We start from the raw sequence: 26100 nt of genomic DNA, 5'->3' as shown, positions 1-26100 counted from the left end.
TAACTTGAAAAAATACATGCATCCATATGTTCATTGTAGCATTACTTACAATAGCCAAGATATGGAAGCAACCTGTGTGTCCATCAATAAATGAATGGATAAAGATATGATATACACATACACAAACACAATGAAATATTACACAGTAATAAAAAAGAATGAAATCTTGCCATTCGTGACAACATGGATGGAGGGGGTAGGAACTCTGCATCTAATACCTACAACAATAAGGGTGAAAAGGGTGAAGGGGAATATAGTCAATAATATTGTGATAAGTTTGCACAGTGACAGATTATTACTAGAATAATCACACTGTAATTACAATGTGATCACACTGTAAGGTCTAAAAATGTTGAATCCTTACATTATATAGCTGAAACTAATACAACTAATATAATACTATATACTAACTATACATAAATAAAAAGTTTAAGCAAATCTAAAAAGAAGTATGTTTGCTTTTAGATACTCTACCATAATAGAAATTTGTTAGTTTCAGATTAGGATACTGAGAAGCAAGCTCATTAGGACGGCACTTTTACATAAAATGTGACAGGTTCTAAGGGAAGGCCTTAACGGTTCTCTTTGAGTAAAGTCTATGAGCAGTACTGCACCTTCATTGAGACATCTATTTTGTTTGTTTAAAGGTCTTTTGAATTTAATTCCTGCTACTTAAGATTGTTCCAAATGGTTGAGAATGCCAAGTAGATGACCTTATAAGTCAGGTGTTATGTCACGGAGGGATTTACAGACTAAAACATCCTGAGGTGACATTAATGGTCATCGAATCCAACTTCTTCAATCCCTATGGAAAAAATGAAGCCTAAAAAGTTTGAGTGACTTGCCCGAAGTCACAGAGCTAGTTAACAGCAGAGCCAAGATTAGTATCTAAGTCACTCGGACCAGTGGTTTTCAATTGAGGCCATCCAGGGGATATTTGGCAATGTCTGGAGACATTTTTGTTTGTCATACTGAGAGAGTGCTACAGATGCCAGAATGTTGCTAAATGTCTTCCAATGTATAGGACAGCTCCTTACAACAAAGAATTATCTGGTCCAAAATATCAACAGTGCTGAGGTTCAGAAACCCTGGCTTAGAACTCCACTGTCACATCTATGTAATCAACTTTTACTTAATATAAGCATTCTGGAAAAAAAAAAAGTGTCAAAATAGGTTACTTCCCTTTAGTCAAACATTTACGGCAGATTTAAGGGTCCACTGTATTTGATTCCCTGTGAGATGGAATATGATTGATAAAAGAATAGAATATACTCACCAGGAGCCAAAACCCAAGGGTCTTCTATCATAATCTGGCAGATCTGGAGCAATCTTACAAGCCTGTATATTCAGGTATTTAAATATGTGGACTTTGCCTTTTATACATATCTAAATAAAGTAACACATAAATGCAACCAAAATTATTACTCATCTGAAAGATATGTGTCCCTTTTCTTTTATCACAATCAGCTTTTTACTTAATGTATATTAGAAGTAGAAGGTATTTCTATCAAGTACCTATAGTAGTATTAAAAATCTAATACCTATAACAATTATTTTAGGTATTTAAGTGATATAGGTTTTGTTTTCTAGTCACTAATAAAGTTTCAGTAACATATAAAATAATTTATGATTACAAACAGAATACCAAGTAAACTTATCATTGATTAGCTAGGTATAATCAGGGCTTTAAAGCATTGCTCTCTCATGTATTATATTAGCAACTTTTGCTATTAGGAATCCAATGGTCATGTACAATCATGTTTTCAATCCATGAGAGAGAAAAGCAGGAGATAATTAAATAGTAAAGCTGCACATATGTATGTTGCTACCTGATGACGAAGTCAAAACATAAAGCTTTCTATAGTTATAAAGCTTACTCATGAAGTTTTATGGTTAACATACAGAGGCTTGTACAACACCATCATTAGATTTAGAGTTAAAAAAGCTACAGTGAAAAATATAGGCTAGTAAAAATTTTTAGATTGTAGGATGTCTGGAATCTATAATACTACCTTATAATTACTTTATTATTAAATAGCTTCATTTCAGTCATTGATAAATGATCAAACTAACTGAATGAGGAACTTAAGGTTTTAGAAAACAGGAAGGCATAAAAACAATGGTCAAAATAAATGCACTGATAATTTTTAGTTCTGAAAGCTAAGTATTTTAATTTGTCTCTAGTATTTACATTGTTTATATTCAAGTTTTACTAGAAAGAAATTAACTCAAATTTTATTAGAAACACTTTAAGGAAGAATCCCATAACTTTAAAAAAAGTCAGTTTAATGAAAAGAAAAACAGTTCTGGAAACAGTACTTAACTTCTACCCCATTTATTGAAGTCTTGTAAAGAATACTTTAGAAGATGTTTTTTTTTTAAAAAAGAACTTAATTTCCAACAAAAACATAAACACATAAAATTTAAGTTTAAAATTTCATCCTTTGTCCAAAAAGTTTATGAAATACTTCAAATCAACTATGGTTTACCTGTGCAGGAGGAGACTGTAACGGGTTGTTGTCTAGGGTGATCACCTGTAGGTGCCTGAGGTTCCGATAACAAACAGGGATTGTTGTAATTTTATTGCAGGAGAAGTCTAACCGTATCAAAGGCAATTCTGCCAGCTCTGCAGGGAGATAAGATGTATTTCAAAACTAGACAACTTTTACAGTAGCTTCTACTTAAACACAGTGGATTTACCATGAATATTTACCTCCATTCCTTCTTAGTGATTAACTGATATAACAAAGTGGTGTATAATGAAATCTACTTACTTATAGTCGGGAATATATATAAATTCAAGCTGTTTGACCCCTCACAGAACTGCAGAAAGATGAATGCCTGATACCACAGGATAATGGGGATAACAAAGAGATGAGATAATAGCCTATATAAATAACAACTTAGAGATGCCTATAGATTCCCAACCCCAACTCAAGCAGCTAGGGCGCTACCCCTCTCCAATCACCACAGGAGCCAACAAGTTATTCTCTACTGCAACTGAATTGAAAGGCTCTGAATTCAGGGACCCCAGGCACAATGGAAAGTCAGGATGAGGTGCCAGTTGAAAATAGAGGTCTATGGCCATGCCACCCTGAACAAGCCCGATTCCGCCTGATCTTGGAAGCTAAGCAGGGTCAGGGCTGGTTAGTACTTGGATGGGAGACTACCTAGGAAGACCAGGTGCTGTAGGCGTAAAAAATAAAAAATAAAGGATTGTATGCTGACAAGGTCCTTGCAATCAATCTGTGAGGTCAACCAAGGGTTGCCTCGCCTAAAAAAAAAAAAAAAAGAAAAAGAAAATGGAGGATTTAAGTGAAAGTCTACACACTTAATGGCAAGACCTCAACACTTTCCTACCCAATCCCACCCCATCCCCAGAGTTCTTGAATGTGGGTAGTTAGGAATATACATAAACAATGTAGAAGAAATAAAATATCATTCTCTGGAGATACTATATAGTCCCATATAAAAGGACTTTAGATATTTATATAAAGTTCCTCCCCCAAAATATCTAGCTTGCTGCTTAATTACCATTGTACAATCCCTGCCCAGTATGCCTGGAACTTCTAATCAGCTATATACTGACAGTTTATGATCCACAGACATTTAGAAAAGCCTCCAACATGTTAGATGGAAATCAAAACACACGAACCAATCGAAAAGAACTCAGAACAGGTAATACATAGGAAACAGAAGAAAATTCTGAAAAACTAGAGCTATTACCTCTAATTTCAGAGAGATAAGATACTGAATTACTGAAACAAGAAAGGGGTTTTAAAAAAAATCAGAATAATAAGTTCTCAGAAATGAAAATTATGATAGCAGATGTTAAAAATTCAAAAGAATGGTTGGAACACAAATGGTTGGAAATGTTTACCACCTGGTAAAACAAAATGACAAAGAACTAAATTATAAAAAAGATAAGAAATATCATAGGATCAATTAAAGAGGTTCAATATCAATTAAAAAAAAAAAAACCTAGAAAGAGAGAACAGAGAGAGCAGAAGACAGAAAATTATCAAAAAAGAGATAGAAATATTTTCCAGAATGAAAGATGTGACTCTCTGGTTTGGAAAGAGGCCCACCAAGTGCCTAGTACAGTAAATTAAAACAATTCATATTGTGTATGGCACATCATCATAAAATGTCACCGCAGTAGGAAAAAAAGGGAAGATCTTAAAATCTTACAGAGAGAAAAAAAATGCATCACAAACAATGGACTGGAAGTAGAAGCAGCATCAAAATTTCAACCATTAATTTTTAACACTGAAAATCAAAAGTGAAAAAAAGACCTGAAAATCCTGAGAGAAAATAATTTTCCACCTAGAATCTGTAACTAAATTATCAATCAAGGGTGAGCATAGAATAAAGATGTTTCTTTTCAAGTAAAGTCTCAAAAAAAATGTTTTCTCATGACATGTTCTTTGGAAACTACTAGAAGATACCACCCAGCAAAACAAGAGAGTAAAGTAAGAAAGAGGAATTACTCGTCATTTATACTTTAATAGAACTGAAATTTTTAAAACAGTAAGAAAGAGGAAGATATGAAGTCTAGAGGTAAGAGTATTCAACAAAGAAGAAAGCTGAGCAGCAACAATAGAACAACCAGTACAGACTGGAAGAAAAGGAAAAAAGCATAAATGAGGGAAATATGCAGGGAATAAAAAATGATACTCTGATTGGTTTGACTAATAAGGCTGTTAGAAAAAGAGGGAGAGATTAGCCATAGGTACATAAAAAACTGAGCAAATTAAAAAAAAAAACACAAGGAATTACTGACTGGAAAAACAACAAAAACAACGTATACAAGAAAGAAAATGAAATCAGAGTATATCACTTGGAATGGCAGGAACAATATTTATATAGTTATAATAATACAAACAATAAATAATTATTTAATCAAAAGTGGTAAAACTACACTGGGAAGATGTGAAGAGCGAAATAAAGGTGTGATAGTGTAAGGAAGTTAAGTCCTCTTCTACCATAATAGGAAGCTGACATGTGCCAAAGCTGACAAATCTAGCAATAACTATAAAAAGACCATCAATAGAAATATGTCAGCAAATAAAAGTAGAAGTAGTCAAAGGAACTGAAGGTAGATGTTACTGGCCACCGAAACTGGGGTGGCAGGAGGTTGAGGCAGGGAAATGCTATTATTTATTTTAAGCTATTTAATACTATTTGATTTTTTGAATATTTGACAATAAGAGTGAAAATTAATTTAAAATAAAAAAGGCAATATAACAAAGGATGTAATATCTTACTTACCAAATTATAATATGTTAGAGACCACCAATTAATTAACATGAACTTGCACACTAACTTGTGTAGCTGCTGGAATAAGGTTTTCCTGAGATCTCAGTTTAATTGACTATGCTGAGATTACAAGACAAACTGATTTTTAAAAACCCATTTAAAACTATTTGGTAGTTTCATAATTTTCTTAGTAATACACATTCAAAATAAGATATAGGTATATTCATATATGAGATGACAAAACTATCAGATTGCAGTTGTCATCTGAAACCCCAAATGTTCATTTTCACTAAAACCCCAATATTTTCATTGATTGATTTCACACGGAGTCAGTAATATTATATTAGCAAGCCTTTAAAGATTAGCTATAGTAGGTGAGTCCTGCGTAGAGGGGTAAGATAATCCTAAATAAAAAGTTTGGGTTATAAGGTCCTATGTCATGATTTTGGTCAGTTCTGCTGAGGCCTTCATTCATATTCCTGATGTGCTGTAAGGCAGAATAAGGAAAAAATGAGGAAGGCTCTGAAGACAAAAAGTATAAAGGTTACTGGGTAAGCCAAGTGAGAGGAAAGATATGCAGGATTTTGGGTAGCGTGGTTGCAGTAAATGTATAAGAGTGGACTGGGAAGTCACTTTCTGACTTGGGATCCAAAATGTCAAAGCTACATTAGTATGTTAGAACTATGTTAGAACAAATTAGTGTAAACATTTGGATTCTATAATGAAGCAAAGACATCATAAGTTAATTCAATATTTATTGTACACTAGAAGTCATGTTTTGTTGAAGAACCTATAGAATTATCATCATGAAAACACCTTTTGAAGATTATCTTTTTGCTACATAATCTGAAACACTTACAGATGAATGTCTCTAGATTCTAGAGGACAGACTAAAGGAAAGTGGATGACAGCATAGATAAAACAAGAGTTGCCATGATCTGATGACCACTGTAGATGGGTGATTCATTGCTCTCATTTATATATGGGAAATTTTCCATTATAAAATTAAATATAAATTCTGATCTAATAAAATAATAGTTCTCCCCATTTTTACTTTCTTTGATAGCTTTTTCCATAAATTTGTATTATGAAAATTGATAAATTATACTTAATTTGTTTAATCAATTTTATCATTCAAATAAATATACCAGAACTTAGAGTCAGCCTAAGATAGCCAGTTTCCTAGTGCAGTCGCTCACTCCATTCATTATTCACTCTATCCATCACCTCTACATGGATAATTAGCCTCTACTGAGTATTTGCAGTGAAGGATAAAATTATTAAGTTCAAGTTAAATCCATTTTTAAGTCAGCTAATTTCAGGAATGTTTTTCATTATACTAAACTATCCTCTTATCAAAAATATGTTATATGTCACTCAAGTAGTTATGCTTACTGAAACTTCCAGTGACCCCTGAGTTAGCAATTACACAGGTTAACAAGATCTAAAAGTACAATCACTGGTAAATAGTTATCAAACTTTTCACCTAAAAGTCTAACTTTTAAAATTCACAATGGTACAGATAACATATGTCGAATAAACCAGTACATCTCGAAATATTAGCTATAATTCTTATACATTTTTGTCTTATGCACATCAGTCTGAGAGACATTTAATATAAAAAAAGATAAAATAATTATTTCATAGTTCTTACCTTCAGGCAATCGTACTAAGTGATTTCTTCTTACATTAAGGTCTCTCAAGGCCTCCAAATTACCGATTTGGGAAGGTATTGTTTGAATTTCATTGCAGCTAACATCCTATTTCAAAAAAGATACAAAGTAAAGAATTATTCTAATATTATAAACTTGTCTGCTTTAAACTATCTGTAAAATGAGGTTGGACAAGATAATGCCTGTGGTCCCTCCTCGTTGTGAAAAAAAATTGATTCCATCAAAGAATAATTACAATAATTTGTACTAACAATTTAAAAAGTTACAGGTTTTCGACTGATTATATTTTATACACGACTAATTTTGTGAGCAGAACTAAAATTAAATGACTTAAGATGTGGGTATGAGGCCTAGAATATGAGATCAAATAAATAAGTTGGTGAAAAGGTAAAGTAAAACAATATTTTTAATTTATATTGTTCTAATGAAGCTAGAAAAAATGATAAAAATTATAATAAAATTATTTAAAAGAAAACTATTTTCAAAATATCAGTTCAACTGTTTAAGAATATAAAATAAAAGTGAATTGAAGATGACTCAAATCATTCTTTATCAAACTGAAAGTGAGGAGAAAATAATAAAGTACACATAACTCAAAAGGCTATGGAAAAAATAGATACTGCTTTATTAGCATGTGATCAACCCGATTCCAGTACATATATTAGGTAGGCCTTCTGGTATCTTGGAAAATAGCTTGATTCTGGTTCCACTGGTTCTAAAAAGAAACTGACTATAGGTTCCAAGATTAATATATCCAGGATGCCATAATTCTTACACCAACCAGAATAATTTGTAAACCCATGTGTAGCAGCAGGAAGCTGCTTAGGTTAATAAAAGTGCCAAGATGCCAGATCGACCCTTCAAATTCCTCCAATAAATGAATAAAAATATTAACATACATTGTTAGAAAAGACTACTTACCAAAAACTTCAATAAGCTTCAGACATTATTTTTAAATTTTCCCAAAATGTTTTTAGAAAAAATAATATTATTTTTACTTTCCTACCACATACTATCTTAAGTAGAATCTGAAGCTAGACTTCTTAGTCCAATGTTCTAGACATTAAAGTTAAAAGGGTTCTAAAAGGAATTGAAAAGATAGGAAAAGGGAGCCTGAGCCAGAAAGTAATAGCAATTTATAATACTTCTCTAAGAAAATGTGTATGTTGAAAGATATAGTTTACTTTCATTAAAAAAAAATGAATAAGGATGTTGTAGAAAGACCATCAAGTAGGAATCAGGAGCTTTAGGATTGCTAATTCTTACTCTGCCACAAGCTGTTTATATGACTGAGGATATCAATTAACTTCTTTTGCAGAAAGCTAAAAGCACTCTTTGCAAGAGATATCTACCTTTTAAGTACCTAGCATTCAGTAAATAGAAACAGAAAGTTTAAATGATTTGAAAACCAGAATTTGAATCATGAGTATAATTTACTACTAGTTCATGTTATTAACACAAGTTCGGAAGAAATGCCACAGAACAAACATTTTGGACTTTACTTCCTAGATCTAATTAATTGTAAATAAACGGTGGTCTAGTATCTAGACTCCAGATTTCATGAATTTGTGAATTATTACATGTGACTTTTCATATTCATAATCCACCTGGAAAAAAACATGAGCTAATATGAGGTTATAAGTATATAGTATTTTTTTATGATGTCCATCTTTGTTAATAAACCTACCTGGAACTATGGAACTATACTCCCAAATCTCAATAGACATAATTGTATTTGATCTTTTCAGAAATATGAAACATGAGCTTTGGAGCTAAAGTAGACTGGTTTCAAATTCTACTTCAGTTATGGAACCTTGGGTAAATTACTTAACCTGAGTGCTAGTTTGCTCAGCTGTAATATGATAATTATAGTACCTAATTGCTACTGTTATTGTGAAGATTTAATGAGAAAAGTCTATTGCCATGTCCAAACCATAAGTACTCAGGAGCAACAAGGAGTAGTAGGTGAAGATTAAGCTTCTTAGAAATATAAAGCAGTAAAGACGAGCTTTCTTTAGAGTGGGAGATAGGTTCTAAGCATGTAAGGCAAAAAAATAAGCCTGACCTTTGTAGTTAGTGTCCATTTCCTTATAGAGACTAACCAAAAATCAGAATATTGATGCTATTAACAAGATTTAATTCTAAAAGTTCAAATGCATTATTAATTACACCTACAAGCACCTGGTATTCCTAGGTGGTCTCCCATCCAAGTATTAACCAGGCCCGACCCTGCTCAGCTTCTGAGATCAGACGAGATCGGGCACGTTCAGGGTGGCATGGCTGTAGACAGTTCCTTAATATCTCTGCTGACATACTTGAGTACTGATCAATCAGTGAAACTCCATTAACAATACTTAAAAATAACTAAAAAACACACCTTAGTAATGGATCTTTACCATATTAAAGAGTATGACTATGTATGTACATATATGCATGTGTGTGTATGTGTGTATATATAATAATCAAAAAAAAATATTAACTTACAAGTTCTGTTAAATGTCTGAGATGTCCAATTTCTTCTGGAAGTGAGACTAATTTGTTATTACCGGCAATTAAGACTTTCAATGGTAAATTACACAAATGTACTGGCAATGTTGACAGCTGGTTCCGACTAAAATGGGTAAGTAGAAAAGAGAAGAGTCAGAGCCTATTACTCAAGAAAAATACTTCCATATTTCCCACTCTGTACTCAGTAAAATAATATATATAAGTTTTGCAAGAAAGAAACAGGATATTAGACTTGAGTTCCAGCTTTCATTTCCTCACTTCTTAGCTTTTAAGCACAGCGTTAACCTATCGGCATCTTAGAGATTCTGAAAATTAAGTTTTCAATTAGCAATAATCGTGTCTCAGATAAACCTCATTGGTTACGATACTGCCACTGCACAAAGCTCGTCGTCTCTACCAATTTTACAGGGCTCTTGCACCATAAAACACCTTTGTAAATAATGAAGTGCTATATAAATACGACATATTATTTTATTAAAGTTAAATTTATATAAGAAAAAATGATTTAAAATAGGGTGGATACTATTATCCTCTTCTTCCTTCCAAGGTTATAAACATAGGTGTTTGTAATCTACTTCCCTCATCATTCCAGTATTATAATCAAATGTACATAAGATCCAAATATAGTTCTATGGAAAACAAGTGACATATTTGTGATTTCAAATATATCATACCACTCAAGTATAGGTAAGAAATCTTATTTATACAAAAACAAGCAAATCAGAATTAAAAGTAAAATAAAACACATCTATCATTAGGATAAAAATGAGTTAAAATTTTACTTATGTAGATTTAACTTTTTAATCCTTAGCACCAATTGCCCCTCATTTTCAACATCTTTAAAACTTTTAAAGTGATAATAATTCTACTCCTAGATATTTACCTTAAGGAAAGAGAAAAATAAACATTTACATATAAAATTCTAGTATTACTTTTATCATGGCAAAAAACTGAAAGAAAGTTACTGATAGGGAAAATGAGTTTTAGAAGTATATAAACTGTATGATAGTGATTATATATAAAAATATTTCTAGAAGATATTTCATGACAAGAGGAAAACATTTAAAAATATGACTAAAAGCCTGGAAACATGGAAAAGATCACCTATAATACTACTTATTATTATTATTTACAGATAATATTTAAATTGTTTATTGTTAATAATGAAAAATACTTACTGGTTACCCTCTTAAAAAGTTGAACCAGTTTATACTCCCACTAATGGGATCACCTACAATTATAACTCAGAAACATTTTTATGAATTTCCTTTACACTTTTCTACATTTGCTCATTTTCTCCAATGAACATTTATAACTTTTACAATGTAATAAAATAACAAAAGAATTCTTGTAAGATGTGAAAAAATGGAGGAGTTGAATAAATGCATTTATTACATTCAGAACTTAATACACAAAAATCATAATCACAAGAACCAAAGTAATTACAGAGATACTAGTTTCATATGATGCGGCTTATCTGAAAATGTAATTGGAGAACCATTGCTACAAGACTGCTGCAGCAAGCCAATCAGGCTAATGATAATTATTGTAAAGACAAAGGGAGAAACTAGGGAAATATAGGCGATACTGTTAATTTAGCCTAAGAACTTGCATGGATACTGCTGATATGAACGGATAGTGTAAAGTTTAGTGAAAGGGAAGAGAAAATTGAAAAGACCACATAAAATCAAATATTAAAAAACAAATCCTTACCTAATATTTAAGAATGTAAGAGCTTGTAGGTTTAGAATTGCCTCTGGTATATATCGAATACAATTTTGGTATAAGTTGAAATTCTCAAGAGAAACGAAGTGACATACTTCTATGGGAATTTCTGAGAGGCGATTTCGTGACAGATCTGTAAGAAAAAGTAAGTTAAGTTTAAAATCAACTTTTGGAATTTAGTTTACTGAAATGTTAAATAGGCAAGTTTCGGGAATGTTTGAATTCGCGAGTTCTACTGTGGAGACTGATCCAGAGTAAACAATCAAATATTAATTGAATAAACCATTTTAACATATGCCTCTACACTTACTGCTGAGAAATGCTGATTCTTTTTGAGTCGTCACATATACTAAAAAATAAAACCCATTATTCTCTTCAAGTAACACAAATTCTAAGGCATATTCGCCTACGAATCATACAGAAGATCATACGAAATACCAAAATATCCGAGGAAATGAATGTATCTCTAAAATCCACTTTCCTAAAAGCACAGACAACATTCAGATTTTTAGAAAAACAAAGCAAAGCAAAACAAAACAAAAAATACTGTTCCTTTCTACATCAGTCAAAATAATCAGGATCATGTCAAAAAGACTCAAGAACCAACTTTGTTTCCCCTGATCAAAAATGAGACAATTTGAGCTTCAATAAAGATCACAATTACAATGGATTGAATCTATTACATACATGGAATTATACGAGCTTATAATGACACATCCTCCTCTGTCCCAAAAAAGATGGAGAACCAATTCATTATCTTGTAAACTGATAGAGAAAGGAATAAAAATCAAACATTTACCTTGCCTTCCCTATATGAACTGTATCACTGAATAACCAAGTAGATGAAGGGAAGTATCTCTATATGTATTCTAGCTACAAATGAAAAATGAGAGAAAATCACCATTTTGCACCCCTCAAGGAATTACTGGATCTAGAAATGAGTATTAATGGCTGCTATCTATACAAAAAGACAATCAAATTATATGCCTCCCACTAGAAGAACAGAACATCACATTATGGTCTTGTCAAAGGGACAGAACATGAATCTAATTAAGCTTCTGCATCAGCTGCAAACTTTCAGGAAATGCAGAGGACAGAGGAATGTTGTAATGACTCTATCATTATCCATTTAGATTTAATTAAATATACTGTGAGATTTATTTGCTCACCACTGTTTTCTCTCTTCTGCCCTATCTTAAGGTCTCTGTTAGGAATTCTTTGGTGAGAATCCTTTACTGAGAACTTTCCCTAGACAGAGGACCTGAATTCTTGCATATCTGCAAATACATTGCTTACACCATAACAAGTGAATGATATTTTGGCTAGAAATAGGTACAGTTCTTTTGTTAGTAATCTGTAGATGTTATTTTACTACCTTCTAGTTTCCAGTATTGCACTGAGTAGTCCAGCACTTATCTGATCATTTTTCCTGTGTAGCAGCTTGTTCTTTAGTCTCAGCACCACCACCAACACACTGGTCTGGAACTCAGTGGGCTCTTTCAATCCTTCTTTAAACCAGAAAAATTCTCCTCTATTATATCTTTGGTTGTTGCATGTTCTCAATTTGTTCTTTCTCCTTCTTCACATTTTTTGTTTTGATATACTCTTCTAATGTTCTAGATCATGAATTTGAGTCTCAACAATAATCATCTTCTCCCAAATTAATACATAAAAAAGATTTTTTCTCCTCACTTTTTAATTCTTTTATACTATGATGTCACTTTGTTTCTCCTAAGAATCTCGGAATAATCTGTTTTGTTTTGCTTGTTAAACTTGTTATCTATTTCTTCCAACAATTCTATTTCATTGAAGTAACTTGTTCCAGATATAAACCTTGTTGATCCTCTCTCTGGGACTGCTGGAGTTCTTTTAAGTGAATTACTTTCCATTGTCAATTCATACCTTGCCTCATCCTTGGAGTTCAGGTCAAGCTGCAAGACTTAAGACCAAAATAATGGAAGCAATCTCTACAATGCGCTGGTACTAAGCTTCCCCTCCAAGACACGGCTCTTTATGAGAATTCAAAGCTTTTGATAAAGGCCCCCATAGACTTTTGCCTCTTGTCTTCATCTGGATCCCGGTATATCCCCAGACTCACATATTTCCTACTGATACTACTAGCCTGTGTACCTCAGAGTTGCTTCTCTCTGAAGTGATTGATAGTAACTGAGGCTGGGAAACAGTCCATCATCTTACCAAAACACCATGATTAAGAAAAAATTAAAGCTCAAGTAACAGAGACCATCAAGTACTTAGACTAAATATTTCCTATAAAATCACACTGTAAATAACTTCTTTAAAGTGCAACAAGAATTATTTTATCAATTCTTATTAAAATTGTATTAGTATAATTTTAAAAATTTGAAAACATGAAAGGAATTCAATTGCAAATTGTTCCTTACATGTTTAAATTTAACCAAAAAAGGACAACTTTAGGCAACAAACTTAAATTTAAGCAGGGATTATTTAATATCAATTTTCCTAATATTTGTATTATAAAGCTAAATTACTTAAAATCCAGAAAAATGAAATCAATGACATCTATCTTATTTTGGTCCCCATAATAAGGAGAGAAAAAAAATGATAGTACAATATACAGTCAGTTTAAATACATCTCAACAAATTAATTCTTAATTTTTAAAGAATTAGCTAATTTACAACATAATCTACTTTTAAAGCCAAAGTTTCTGACTAAGGGTTCCTACAAGTTCTCCCATTTAAATTGTATTTTGATTTCAATTTGGGAAGACAAGTAGCTTCTTCTTTGTGTTAAATGAGTGATTTTTTTACATCCTATAAATTCAAGAAGGCTGAATTAGTCAGTTGGGTCATAGATGAAATATGGAAAGTACTGCAAAGTACTACTGTTTATGGAGAAAATAATTTTACAGATAAAGAATGTGATGAAAGGGAAAAAAACTTAAAAAATATTCAGTTAAAAAATTATGGATATGTTTGCATTCTTGAAACTCTGGTTATAAAAGCAATACATATTAACTTCATGTATGCAGAAGATTGCATAAAACATACACATTCAAAGAAATAAAATATTGCCAGTACCCTAAATGCCTCAATATAGCTCTTCTTAATCATAAGCCCTCTCTTCCCCAAAAGAGGAACCAATATATTGATTTTAGTGATAATCATTTCCTTGATAGTTTTAACACTATATAAGTTGTAGTTTTGCCTCCTGCATTCATTTCCTATTGTTGCTGTAACAAATTACCACAAACTCAGTGGCTTAAAATATTACAAATTTCAGTTCTTGTTCAAAATGGTGATACAGGAAGATCCTGAACTCATCTCCTCCCAGGGACACACTGAATTTACATATGGAACTACGTATGAAGCTACGTATGGAACAATTGCCTCTTAAAAACCCTAGAGATTGGCTGAGTGATGACTACACATAAAGCAAATGAGAAGAAAACCACATTAAAGGGGGTAGGATAGGCTGGGACACAATGTCACCATAACCCCACCCTGGCACAGAGACCCACAATTGGGAGAAAATTCAAAACCTGGAGCTTCTCCCTGAGGAGTGAAGTGTTCAAACCCTAGATTAGGCTCCTCAACTTTTAGAACTTACATTTGAGAGATGAGTCCCCCAAACGCCTAACTTTGAAAACCAAGGGGCTCACAGCCAGAGATCCACAAAATTATAGTCATCTGGGAGACAGGTTTTAAAATGCCCAACTCAGAGGCAGCTGATCATGCCTTTATTAAAGTATTGGCCTGAGGGGGCAGGCATCTAATTTAACATAAACATTTAAGACTCTGCTGGAATACTGTCTCTAGGAACAGAGAATGGCATAAACCACCTTTGTGCCCACCATTTGCCATGTTCCAGAGAGCCAGTACTGCAGGGAAGGGACCTTTTACAAGTATCTGGTGACTCATCTTTGCAGTTGCTGTCCAGGGAAGCTTGCACTCCTAGTCCCATGGGACTGTAATAATCGGTGTCATCCAGAAAGGAGCTCATACCCATGTCTGACACCCTGATTTTTGCAGCTCCTGATAAGTGACACCTCTATATTGCCTGCCTCCCGCAGACAGTGGTGCTTATACTCATGGTAAACAAGTAAGAGTTCCTAAACAACTCCCACCTGCAGGGCAGAGCAAGTGGCAACAGACCCAAGAAGCTCAGTCCTTCTGTGAAAGAGGACCTATTAGCTAATTATCACAGCTGCAACCTGAGGGGTAGGCTTCTAATTAAATATATATCTAAAGGGTGACTATAATCCTTTCAAGAGACCCTGGAGGGCAGGCACTGTATTCATGCTCTCCTTCCATACTCCAGAGTGCCAGTTCTTCTGAAGAAGAGCTTTACACAGAACTGATACCCTGGTTTTTATGTCTGCTGCCACTCAGAGGACGCCCCTTAATCACCTGGCTCTGGTGGCCAGGGAAGTTTGCATTCTTGGGTCCCATGGTACTGTGGCAATTGAAGAGACAGTTCTTGACAGGCTGCCATCCCCAGGGCACTTTGCAGATAGGAGACTGAGGCATACTGCCCAGTCTTTTTGTGAAGGAGGCCTCTTCGCTTGTCCTGGAGCTTTAGCCAGAGGGTCATGCTTCACGTCTGGCACACATCTAGTGGATTACAGAGCTGCCCTCAAGGAATGAAGGCATCAAACAGACTAATATTGGAAGAGAAGGGGGAGGGGAGGGAGGAGGAGGAGAAGAAAAGGAAAGGGGCAGAAACCTTGTTCAAAAAAATAATTGTTGAAAACTTTCCAGCATGAGAAAGGAAACAGACATCCCAGTCCAGGAAGCACAGAGAGTTCCAAATGAGATGGACCCAAAGAGACTCATACCAAAACACATCATAATTAAAACGTTAAAAGTTAAAGACAAAGAATTAAGTGCATAGAGATAAATATCTACATTAAGAAACAAGAAAAGTCTAAATTAAACAACCTAGCTTTACAACTCAAGGAACTAAAAAATAAAGAACAAACAAGCCCCAAAGTTAGCAGAAGAAAGAAGATAAAGATTAGAGCAGAAATAAATGAAACAGAAACTAAAAAGACAATAGAGAAGATCAATGAAACTAAGAGATGATTCTTTGAAAAGATTAACAAAATTGACAAACATTTAGCTAGACTCACCAAGAAAAAGAGGACTTAAATAAAATCAGAAATGAAAGAGCCATTACAACTAACATCTGAGAAATACAAAGGATCACAGAGACTATTATAAACAATTAAATGCCAACACAGAATTCCTAGGAACATACAACCTACATCAAGACTGAATCTTAATGAAATAGGAACTCTAAACAGTCCAATTACTAGCGAAGAGATTAAATCAGTAACCAAAAACCTCCCAACACACAAAAGTCCAGGATCAGATAGCTTCACTGGTGAATTCTAATAAACATTCAAAGAATTAATACCAATCCTTCTCATGCTCTTCCAAAAAACAGAAGAAGAAACTCTTCCAAACTCGTTTAAGGAGGCTAGCATTATCTTGATACCAACACCAGACAAGGATGCTACAAGAAAATGAAATTACAGTTCAATATCCCTGATGAACATAGATGTAAAAATCCTCAACAAATATTAGCAAACCAAATGCCACAATATATCAAAAGGTTCATACACCATGATCACGTGAGAGTTATTCCAGGTAAGCACAGATGGTTCAACATCTGCTTATCAGTCGACTTGATACACTATATTAACAAATTAAGGATAAAAATCAAATTATCTCAATAGATGAGAAAAAATATGACAAAATTCAACATCTATTTATGATTAAAAAATAAAACTTCTCGACACAAAGGGTATAGAGAATGTACTTCAACATAATAAAGGTCATATATGACAAGCCTACAGCTAACATACTCAATGGTGAAAAGCTGAAAGCTTTTCCTTTAAAATCAGGAACAAGACAATGATGCCCACTCTCACCACTTTTATTCAACAAAGTATTGAAAGCTCTAGCCAGAGCAATAAGGCAAAAAAGAAAAAAAAAAAAGAAATAAAAGGCATCTAAATTGGAAAGGAATAAGTAAAACTGTCACTATTTGTAGATGACACAATACTATATATAGAAAGCCCTAAAGACTCTATCAAGAAACTGTTAAAATGAATGAATTCAGTTAAGTTGCAGGATACAAAATCAATACACAAGAATCTGTTGAGTTCCTATATACTAATAACAAACTATCAGAAAGAGATATCAAGAAAACGATCCTATTTTTAATTATATCGAAAAGAATAAAATACTTAGGAAAAATTAACCAAGAAGGTAAAAGACTGATACATAGAAAACTACAAGACATCAACAAAAGAAACTGAAGAAGACACAAATAAATGGAAAGATATTCCATGTTCATGGACTGGAAGCATTAATATTTTTTAAATGTCCATACTACCCAAAGCAATATACAGATTCAATGTATATTCAATGATGGAAGCCAGTGTCTTTAGGCACCAAAAATTCCAATGACATTTTTCGAAGAAATATAGAACAAATAATCTTAAAATTTGTAAGGAACCATAAAAAAAAGCCAAATAGCCAAAACGATCGTGAAAAAGAAGAACAAAACTGGAAGCATCATGCTCTGAGATTTCAAATGTTACAAAGCTATAGTAATTAAAACAGTATGGTACTGGCATAAAAACAGGCACACAAATCAATGAACAAATCCATGCATATATGGTCAATTAATTTACAACAAAGGAGCCAAGAATAGATAATGAGGAAAAGACAGTTTCTTCAATAAATGATATTGCAAAACTGGACAGCCACATGCAAAAAAAAAAAAAAAAACCTCAACCAATTCCTACACCATATACAAAAATTTACTCAAAATGGATTAAACACTTGAATGTAAGACCTGAAACCATAAAATTCCTAGAAGAAAACAGGTAGTAAACTCCTCGACATAGGTCTTGGCAATGACCTATGACACCAAAAGCAAATAAAAGTGGGACCACGTCATAGTACAAAGCTTCTGAACAGCAAAGGAACCCATCAACAAAATGAAAAGGCAATTTATTGATGGGAGAAAATATCTGCAAACCATATATCCGATAAAGGGTTAATAGAGAACTCATACAACTCAATAGCGAAAAACACTCTGATTTAAAATGGGTAGATCTAAATAGGTATCTTTCCAAAAGAGATGTATAGATGGCCAACAGGTATATGAAAAGATGTTCAACACCATTAACCATCAGAGAAATGTAAATCGAAACCATGATGAGTTATCATCTCACACCAGTTAGAATGGTTATTATCAAAAAGATAAGAAATAACAAGTTTCTATAAAGAGAAAAAGAAATCCTTGTGCACTGCTGGTAGGAATGTAAACTGGTGTAGCCACTATGGAAAACAGTATGGAGGTTCCTCAAAAAATTAAAAATACAACCATGATATGACCTAGCAATTCCACTTCTGGGTATTTACCCATAGAAAACACGACTACTAATGAGAAAATATATTCATGTTCACTGTAGCATTATTTACAATATCCAAGATATGGAAGCAAACTAAGCATCCACTGATGAGTGAATGGAGATAAAGAAATCATGATATACATACACATGCACACATATGAGAGACTATTACTCATCATAAAAAAGATGAAATCTTGCCATTGCGACAACATAGATGGACCTTGAGAGCACTTTAAGTGAAATAAGTCAGAGGAAGACAAATATCATGTGATCTCTCTTATATATGGAATCTAAAGAAAAAAAAAAAACCCAACTAAATTCATAGATAGAGAACAGATTGGTAGCTGCCAGAGTTGGGGGTGGGGGTGGGAGAAATGAGTGAACTGTTTTTTCAGTTTAAATTGTTTAAATAAAAATAAAATTTAAAACTTCACAAATTTATTATTTTACAGGTCTACAGGTCAGATGTTAGAAATGAGTCTCACTGAGCTAAAAATCAAGATATCACTGGCAGAGCTGCATTCTTTCTGGAGCTTCTAGGAGAGAATCTGTTTCCTTCTCTTTTCTAGTTTCTAGAGACTGTTTACATTCCTTGGCTCACAAGCCTATCCCTCCATCTTCAAGCCAGCAATATCAGGCAGAGTCCTTCTGATGCTGCCATCTCTGTTTTTTCTGCCTCTTTCCACTTTTTAAGGATCCTGTGACATTGCTGGCTTTTCCTTACTCCTCCCTAAATAATCTAGGAATAATCTTCCTATATGAAGGTCAGCTGAATTGACCTTAATTCTCCTTTGCCATGTAGCCTAGCATATTCATAGCTTACAGGGATATTAGTATGTAGACATGTTTTTTTTTGGGGGGGGGGTGCACAATTCTGCCTACCACATCTGAATTTTCTAAAGGTAGTGGAAGAGGAATTTCCTACTTAATTGGCCAACATGACTAATCAGTTCTTTTTTGTTTTTTTCTGCTTCTGTAAACATGCTTGCTGCATAGGACAAAGATCTCAGGGTCAACTGAGAACTCACGCTCCCTTAAAGATGTACTGCTTTAGTGCTTATTAGAAAATCCCATGCTCTGTAACTGCCCATAGCCCATAGCAATTTCAAGAGTCTGTAAATCAGCCCATGCCAAATGTAACAACGTGGGTATAAAAGTGAAACTGCCCCTAAACTCTGCGCCTAGATTTTCAGAGCACTAGCTCTTCTGAGATTGTAATAAAACTGAGTTCTCTTTCTCTCTGGGTTACTGCTTGGATTTTCGCTGGTCTGATTTTTGGAGCTTTTGGGATTTTTCCGTAATAGTAGAAGCATGTTGTACATGTAGTCATTTGTGATCTTCACTCAAAGGTTGAGATTTATTCATGTAGCTATATACTATAGTAGTTCCTTCATATTCCTTGTCTTCATAGTGTTATTCTACTATATGAACATGCCACATTTTACTTATTTTATTACTGATGAAAAGTTATTGATTACGCACTGATCTAGAGAATATCTAGGAGTGAAATGCTGTATAAGATATATGTATCTTCAACTTCACAAGAGAATGCCAAACCGTTTTCCAAAGTGGTTGTGCCAATTTACATATCTAGCACCAGTGTACAAAGAGTTCTTGTGGCTTCACGTCCTTGACAATACTCATTATGAGATATTTTAATATATTCGTTACGTTTTAAAGATTTTTGTACAGTGGCATTTCATTGTGATTTTAATTTTCATTTCTCTGGTTATTAATGAAGTATCACAGCTTTTCATATTTATTGGCCATCTAGATTTCCTTTCTTGTGAAGTGCCTGCTAGTCTTTTGGTTTGTTGGAGATCTTCAGAAATTTTGAATATGAGTCTGTTGTCAATTATATATGTGACAAATATCTTCTCCCACTCTGTGATTTGAAGTTGCATCATAGTCTTTATGATCTTATGTCTTCTAATAAAAGTCTTTTAGTAGAGGAAAATTTTAAATTAATCTTTTCCTTTATAGTTAGTGGTTTTTGCAGTTTTAAAAGAAATCTTTCTCTACCCAAGGTCATAAAGATATTATCTTCTAAAAGTTTTATAGTTTGACGATCACATTTAATCAGAAATTGATATTCTAATATCACGTGATGTAGGAGGCCAATTTCATTGTTTTCATACAAGGATACCCAATTATCCCAGTAGCGGTTATTAAAAAAACCATCTTTCCCCCCACAATTTCTCTATAACACCCATGTCATATATCAGGTGTCTTTATTTGTATAGGCCTATTTGGGGGCTCTCTAATCTGCTCCATCACTCTAATTATCTATCCTTATGTCAATATTATACAACCTTAATTACTACAGCTTAATAATATTCTTTTTATTTTTTTAATTGAAGAAATGATTTAAATTTTCCCGTCTACTTTCCCCTCCCCCTAATAATTCTTGATATCATATACAGTGGTGTACTCTCCCACATCACTTCTAGTAGAAGTATTCCTTTCTCTTTGTAATTCTTCAAGTATGTCTTGACTCTCTAGGTCCTTTGCATTTCTTTATAAATTTAGAATAAGCTTATTAGGTATCAAAAAATATGAAATTTTTATTAAGATTGCACTTGGGAAGAAATGACATCATCACAATATTGAATCTTTCAATCTATTAAGATTTCCATTAATTAAAGGGCTCTTTAAAGTTTCTCAATAAGGTTTTGTCAGTTTCCTCAGAAAGGTTTTATAATTTTTTTACTTATTTCTAGGTCCTTGTGATTTTATAAATGATATATATTTTTAAAGTTTTATTTTCTAACCATTAGTTATTCATAGAAATAAAACTGATTTTATGTATTGATTTTGTTTCTGGCATTCTTGATAAACTTTTTTTTATTATTTTATCAGTAGATTTTTTTGGATGGTTCTAGATCCATAATTACACGGTTCTGTGAGTAATCAAAGCTTATTTCTTACTTTCTGATCCTTACTTATTTACTTACCTATTTATTCAACTCTAAGAGTGCCAGCTAAGACCTCCAGTACATTGTTGAATAAAAGTGGTAACAGAAGGTATTCTTGTCTTGTTCCTAATTTCAAAGGTTTTCTGTAGATATTCCTTATCAGATTAAGAAACTGCTTTCTGTTTCTAGTTTGCTAATTTTTTTTTATCATTAACAGACACTGAATTTATCGATCTCTTTTTCTTCATCTACTGAGATGATCATAGAATTTTAATCTTTTATTATATTAATATGGAATTTTACTCTTTATTCCACTATTTTTTTATTTCTTCAGTGTAGAATAGACCCTCTTCTTCTCTCAGTGCAGGGCTTGGTCTCCCCGTCACTTGGGAAAATTTGCCCTGTCCTGCATCAAATGGACTAAATGAAATATCTGCATTTCAATGAAAAAAGTTTTAAAGTATTTTGTTTGCAATCAAACACCTGATTATTTTCTGTTATTTACAAAAATCTTACCCTCGGAGTTAAACTCATCTCAAAGATACTATAAGTTTTTTAATAATATGTTAAAGAAAAAGGCAAAAAAAAGAAAAAAAGAAAAAGAATCCTCGTATTAATGGGGAGAGGACAGGTGCATAAGAATGACCGATCACTCTAGATGCACACAGCAAATATTTATTGAGTATGTTATGAAGGTAGGGACTATGTTTTTTGTTCAACTCTGTAATGCTACAGTATATAACACATACTAGGGACTCAGAAAAATATTTGCTCAAAAAATGAGCAAATGGATGAAATAAAACTGTAGACTCAGAATTGAGTACAAATCCTGTCCTCCCTCTACTGAGTTTCACCTACAGAAAGACTATAATTAACATACTAAAGAACACAATTAACATACTAAAAAGGACCAAATCACAACTTTATCTTTACTAAAAAAGGACCAAATCACAATTTTACCTTTATGATTTTTGTTTTATTTTAAGAAACACTAATCTGGATGGAAAATAATTTATTTCTAAACAAGTATTTAAATAAAATTAATCAACTCCAGCTATCGAGGAAAAAACTATTATATGTATCAAACTACAGATATTTTATAATTTGAAAAGGCTGAGGTAGGTTGCAACAGCAAAAAAAGAGTGCTTTAGATATACAAAATAATGACCTGGAACTTTTTTCCATTCTGAAGTATAAAATGTTTTTAATTTATGATATTCACCTTCCTATTTTTAGGCTAGCTCCTCTATCTTTTTGATATGCCATCTTAATTTCTTTGAGCATTTCTTTTTTTCTGGCACAAGATGTTCCAGGGCTTATCTTGCAACTTCCTTGCCCCAGTTCTGGAATCAGCTATTTCTCACCCTTAATATAACAAACGTAGCAAGTCAGACTTGGGAGATGGGGGTGAGGGGCAGAAAGGAAAGCCACCAACCCAAGGGAAATTTCTGAATAAAAGACTTAGGTTTTTGTAAGCCATTAAGCTTTGTAGTGGTCTGTTACACAGCAACAGAAAAAGCAAAACAAATTGGTACCTGAAGTGGAGTGCTGCTTTAATAACCTAAAACATCTGGCATTAGCTTAAAGTGAGGCAGCAGGCAATGGCCCTAAGTTGCCTCTCAGATCTTGTTAATGGAGGCTGAAGGACAATGGAAAAAACAACAACAACAACAAAAAAGCTATTAAAGGCTGGAGAAAAGGGCACCCTAGTTCTGTCGTGGAAGAACAATTAAAGAAACTATCACCTGCAGTAATGTGACAAGTTGGATTTAAATCACCATAAATACATGTGGGCTATCTGTAGTGAGACATGTTAACTGAAGTTAAGAAATATATTATAACAAAGATTAGGTATTAATCTTAAATCTTAATGATGAGAAAGGGTATGCATATATTTACACACTCATTCCTGTAATTATCTAATTCTCCTCTCACTTATTTTTTGATAAATCATTTTTGATCACTTATTTTTGATAAATTCAAATATATTACATATTTTTCCTTTCAAATAACGCAGAGAAAGCAAACAATGTCAACCAACTTAAAAGACCCTCTTAGATAACACAGGAAAGAACGTGAATTTCTGCCTAGAATGGATTCTGGCTTCACATAATATTGGAAAACAAACTCAGTTTTTGAGTATTAAGACCATTCTTAACTGTGATCCAATTATTATTAATATTTTCTTTCATCTTGAAATACTTCTCATCACATATTCTGCCAATAAAGTTTTTAAAACCAAACCCTGAAACAATACAATTTAGAGAAAAACTTTGATCTTAAATGAGACATCTGATATAGCCTTCAGTTCTAGCCCTATCATTTATTACCATCTTACCTCTAGAACAGAATCTCCCTCTCTAGCACTTTCAGTGAGATGCTTTCAATTATTTTACTCTTTTGCAAGTAAGAAGTATACTAAAAGGTATTTTTTCCTAAATCCATCTCTCCTGTTAACTTTATGATTTTATGAATTAGGAGTGGTTAGTTCCTAACTATCACAGGGAAAACATGGAAGGACATAATAGTAATCCGGTTTCTTAAATCTGAAAAAAGCTCTGGGGAAACATTTATGTAACTGACATGGCATTTTCCTCCCACCTAATTTTCTAACTTTCTATTTCTGTTTGAGACTATGAAAGGTCATGAGGTCCAGAAAAAGAATATAATTATTTTACTAACATGATATTGCTCACTTCTCATAAGGTAGCAAAAAGAGAAAAGGAAAAACCTTGACTCTGTATAACACACTTGTTAATAACTTACATAGTTTATTAACTTAAACCTCTGAAAATACTTATAGTGTTTCAATATTCAGTTCAACAAATTCTTTCTTTGCTTAGAGAAGTCTGCTCAATTCTGCCCCTTCTTTCAGAAGCAGTCGACTGTTACAATCGCCATTCTTGACTCTTCCTAGAGCTGCCAGAGCAATCTTCTTTTTTTCTCAAATATCTGACTTTTACACTACGGTACCTGAGATCACTTCTGATCCACCAGATCTAATTCACATTCTCCTCTGCCCCTCCCTATTCTCATGTAAGCTAACAGAAGGAATAATGTGGTTATAGGAACCACCTATCTGAATCACAACCAAAATAAGTTAAATTCAGTTGAATTAATTAATACAAATACTGGGAATTTAAAGTTTTCCACAATACAACAGGTCAGCTTGAACTTACACAGTTCTATATACAGTTCTTCCAAGTGTTTCCAGCTCGTATGCATGAGCAGGTTACCTAAAGCACACAGGGAAAAGGGACCAAAGGTATCTTTCTCAAATCTCTCATTTAAAAAGTAGGTATTCTGGCAATTGTATATTGCTTATTATCATAAATGTATACACACAGTAAGGCATTTTTTAGATATCTTCTCAGCTCACAATGTTCTTAACTTCTTTCTCCTTCACAGGGGCTGGATCCCCCTCTCTCCCAGCTTTTCAGAGTCATATATACCAGTGACTCTTAACCTTAGGGACCCTCTCAAATGAAGTAACACTGAACTTTGAGCTCTGCTAAGTTTTAATATCCTGGTAAACTCTTGCCTCTCCTTGAAGAGCCATCTCAAGCATAATCTCATAATACTTCCCTTGACTTGTCTAGGCACTCAAATGATTTTCCCACTGAGGTTCTACTACTCTACTGTAGTAATTATCAAATGGTACTGTAATTCTTCATTAGATTTAAGTTCCTTGAGACCAAGAGTTTTGTATCTTTAGCATCTAACACAATAAGTGACTTACTAAAAGGTTGTTTATTTGCTAGAATTAAATTAATTCACTGTGCCAACACTGGATATTTAATGCTGCTCAAATCTCTAGCTATTTCATGTTTTCATTTAAAATTGGAAAATTATTTCTGAATAAACAAAGTGTGTTTGGTAGGTAATTAATTTTTAAAATGTGGGCTCCATGAAGGGAATCATAACAAAGGATCTTTAGTAGAGGAAATGTAAGAGACACACCTATTGACCAGGTCAGATTACACTCATACCACCACCAACCCTCTGTAACAGGAATTAAAAATATAATGGGTAATGTGATAGTGGATTAATATACAGAATATATCTGTATTAAAAAAAAACTAATAAAACTCAACAAAAAAGCAAATGGCCCAATTTTAAAAATGAGCAAAGGACATGAATCGACATTTTTCTAAGGAGGATACACAAATCTGTAATAAGCACATGAAAAGGCAGTCAATATTACTAATTATTAAGGAAATGCAAAACAAAACCATAATGAGATACCACTTCAAACCAATTAGGATGGCAATTCTTTTTTAAGTCAAAAAATAACAAATGTTGGTGAGAATGTAAAATGGTACAACTGCTATAGACAATAGTACAATGGCTCTTCAAAAAATTAACACCAAACTGTTTATAATTCAGCAATTACACTTCTGAGTATACACCCACAGGAACTGAAAGCAGGGACTTACACAGGTATTTGTACACCCATATAGCATCACTGAATAAAGACAAAAGGTGGAACCAACCCAGATGTCCACTAACAGATAAATGGACAAATGATATGTGGTATATACATACAATAATATTCAGCCTTAAAAAGGAATGAAATTCTGCTACATGCTACAATGTGGATGGACCATGAAA

General features: G+C 33.2%; 1 protein-coding gene and 3 pseudogenes across 9 annotated transcripts in view; 1 reads left to right on the top strand and 3 right to left on the bottom strand.

Moving 5' to 3' along the window:
- Positions 1-26100, bottom strand: part of LRCH3 (leucine rich repeats and calponin homology domain containing 3) — a 98113-nt gene that overhangs the window by 50125 nt on the left and 21888 nt on the right. For all 9 annotated transcript variants that reach the window (XM_011385275.2, XM_023526036.1, XM_023526039.1 and 6 more), the window contains exons 2-6: positions 11154-11298; positions 9417-9543; positions 6914-7019; positions 2490-2626; positions 1277-1386 (exon numbers count right to left, since the gene is read on the bottom strand). In XM_011385275.2, the coding sequence (XP_011383577.1) occupies positions 1277-1386; positions 2490-2626; positions 6914-7019; positions 9417-9543; positions 11154-11298 (625 nt within the window). The remainder of the gene's footprint in view (positions 1-1276; positions 1387-2489; positions 2627-6913; positions 7020-9416; positions 9544-11153; positions 11299-26100) is intronic.
- LOC111733897 lies at positions 3077-3195 on the top strand (annotated as a pseudogene).
- Positions 9101-9220, bottom strand: LOC111733908 (annotated as a pseudogene).
- Positions 9672-9825, bottom strand: LOC111733904 (annotated as a pseudogene).

This window comes from Pteropus vampyrus, unplaced genomic scaffold, assembly GCF_000151845.1.
Source record: "Pteropus vampyrus isolate Shadow unplaced genomic scaffold, Pvam_2.0 Scaffold680, whole genome shotgun sequence".
NCBI lineage: Eukaryota > Metazoa > Chordata > Mammalia > Chiroptera > Pteropodidae > Pteropus > Pteropus vampyrus.
The sequence above is the reverse complement of the archived record's forward strand: the minus strand, read 5'-3'. Positions and strand labels throughout refer to the sequence as shown.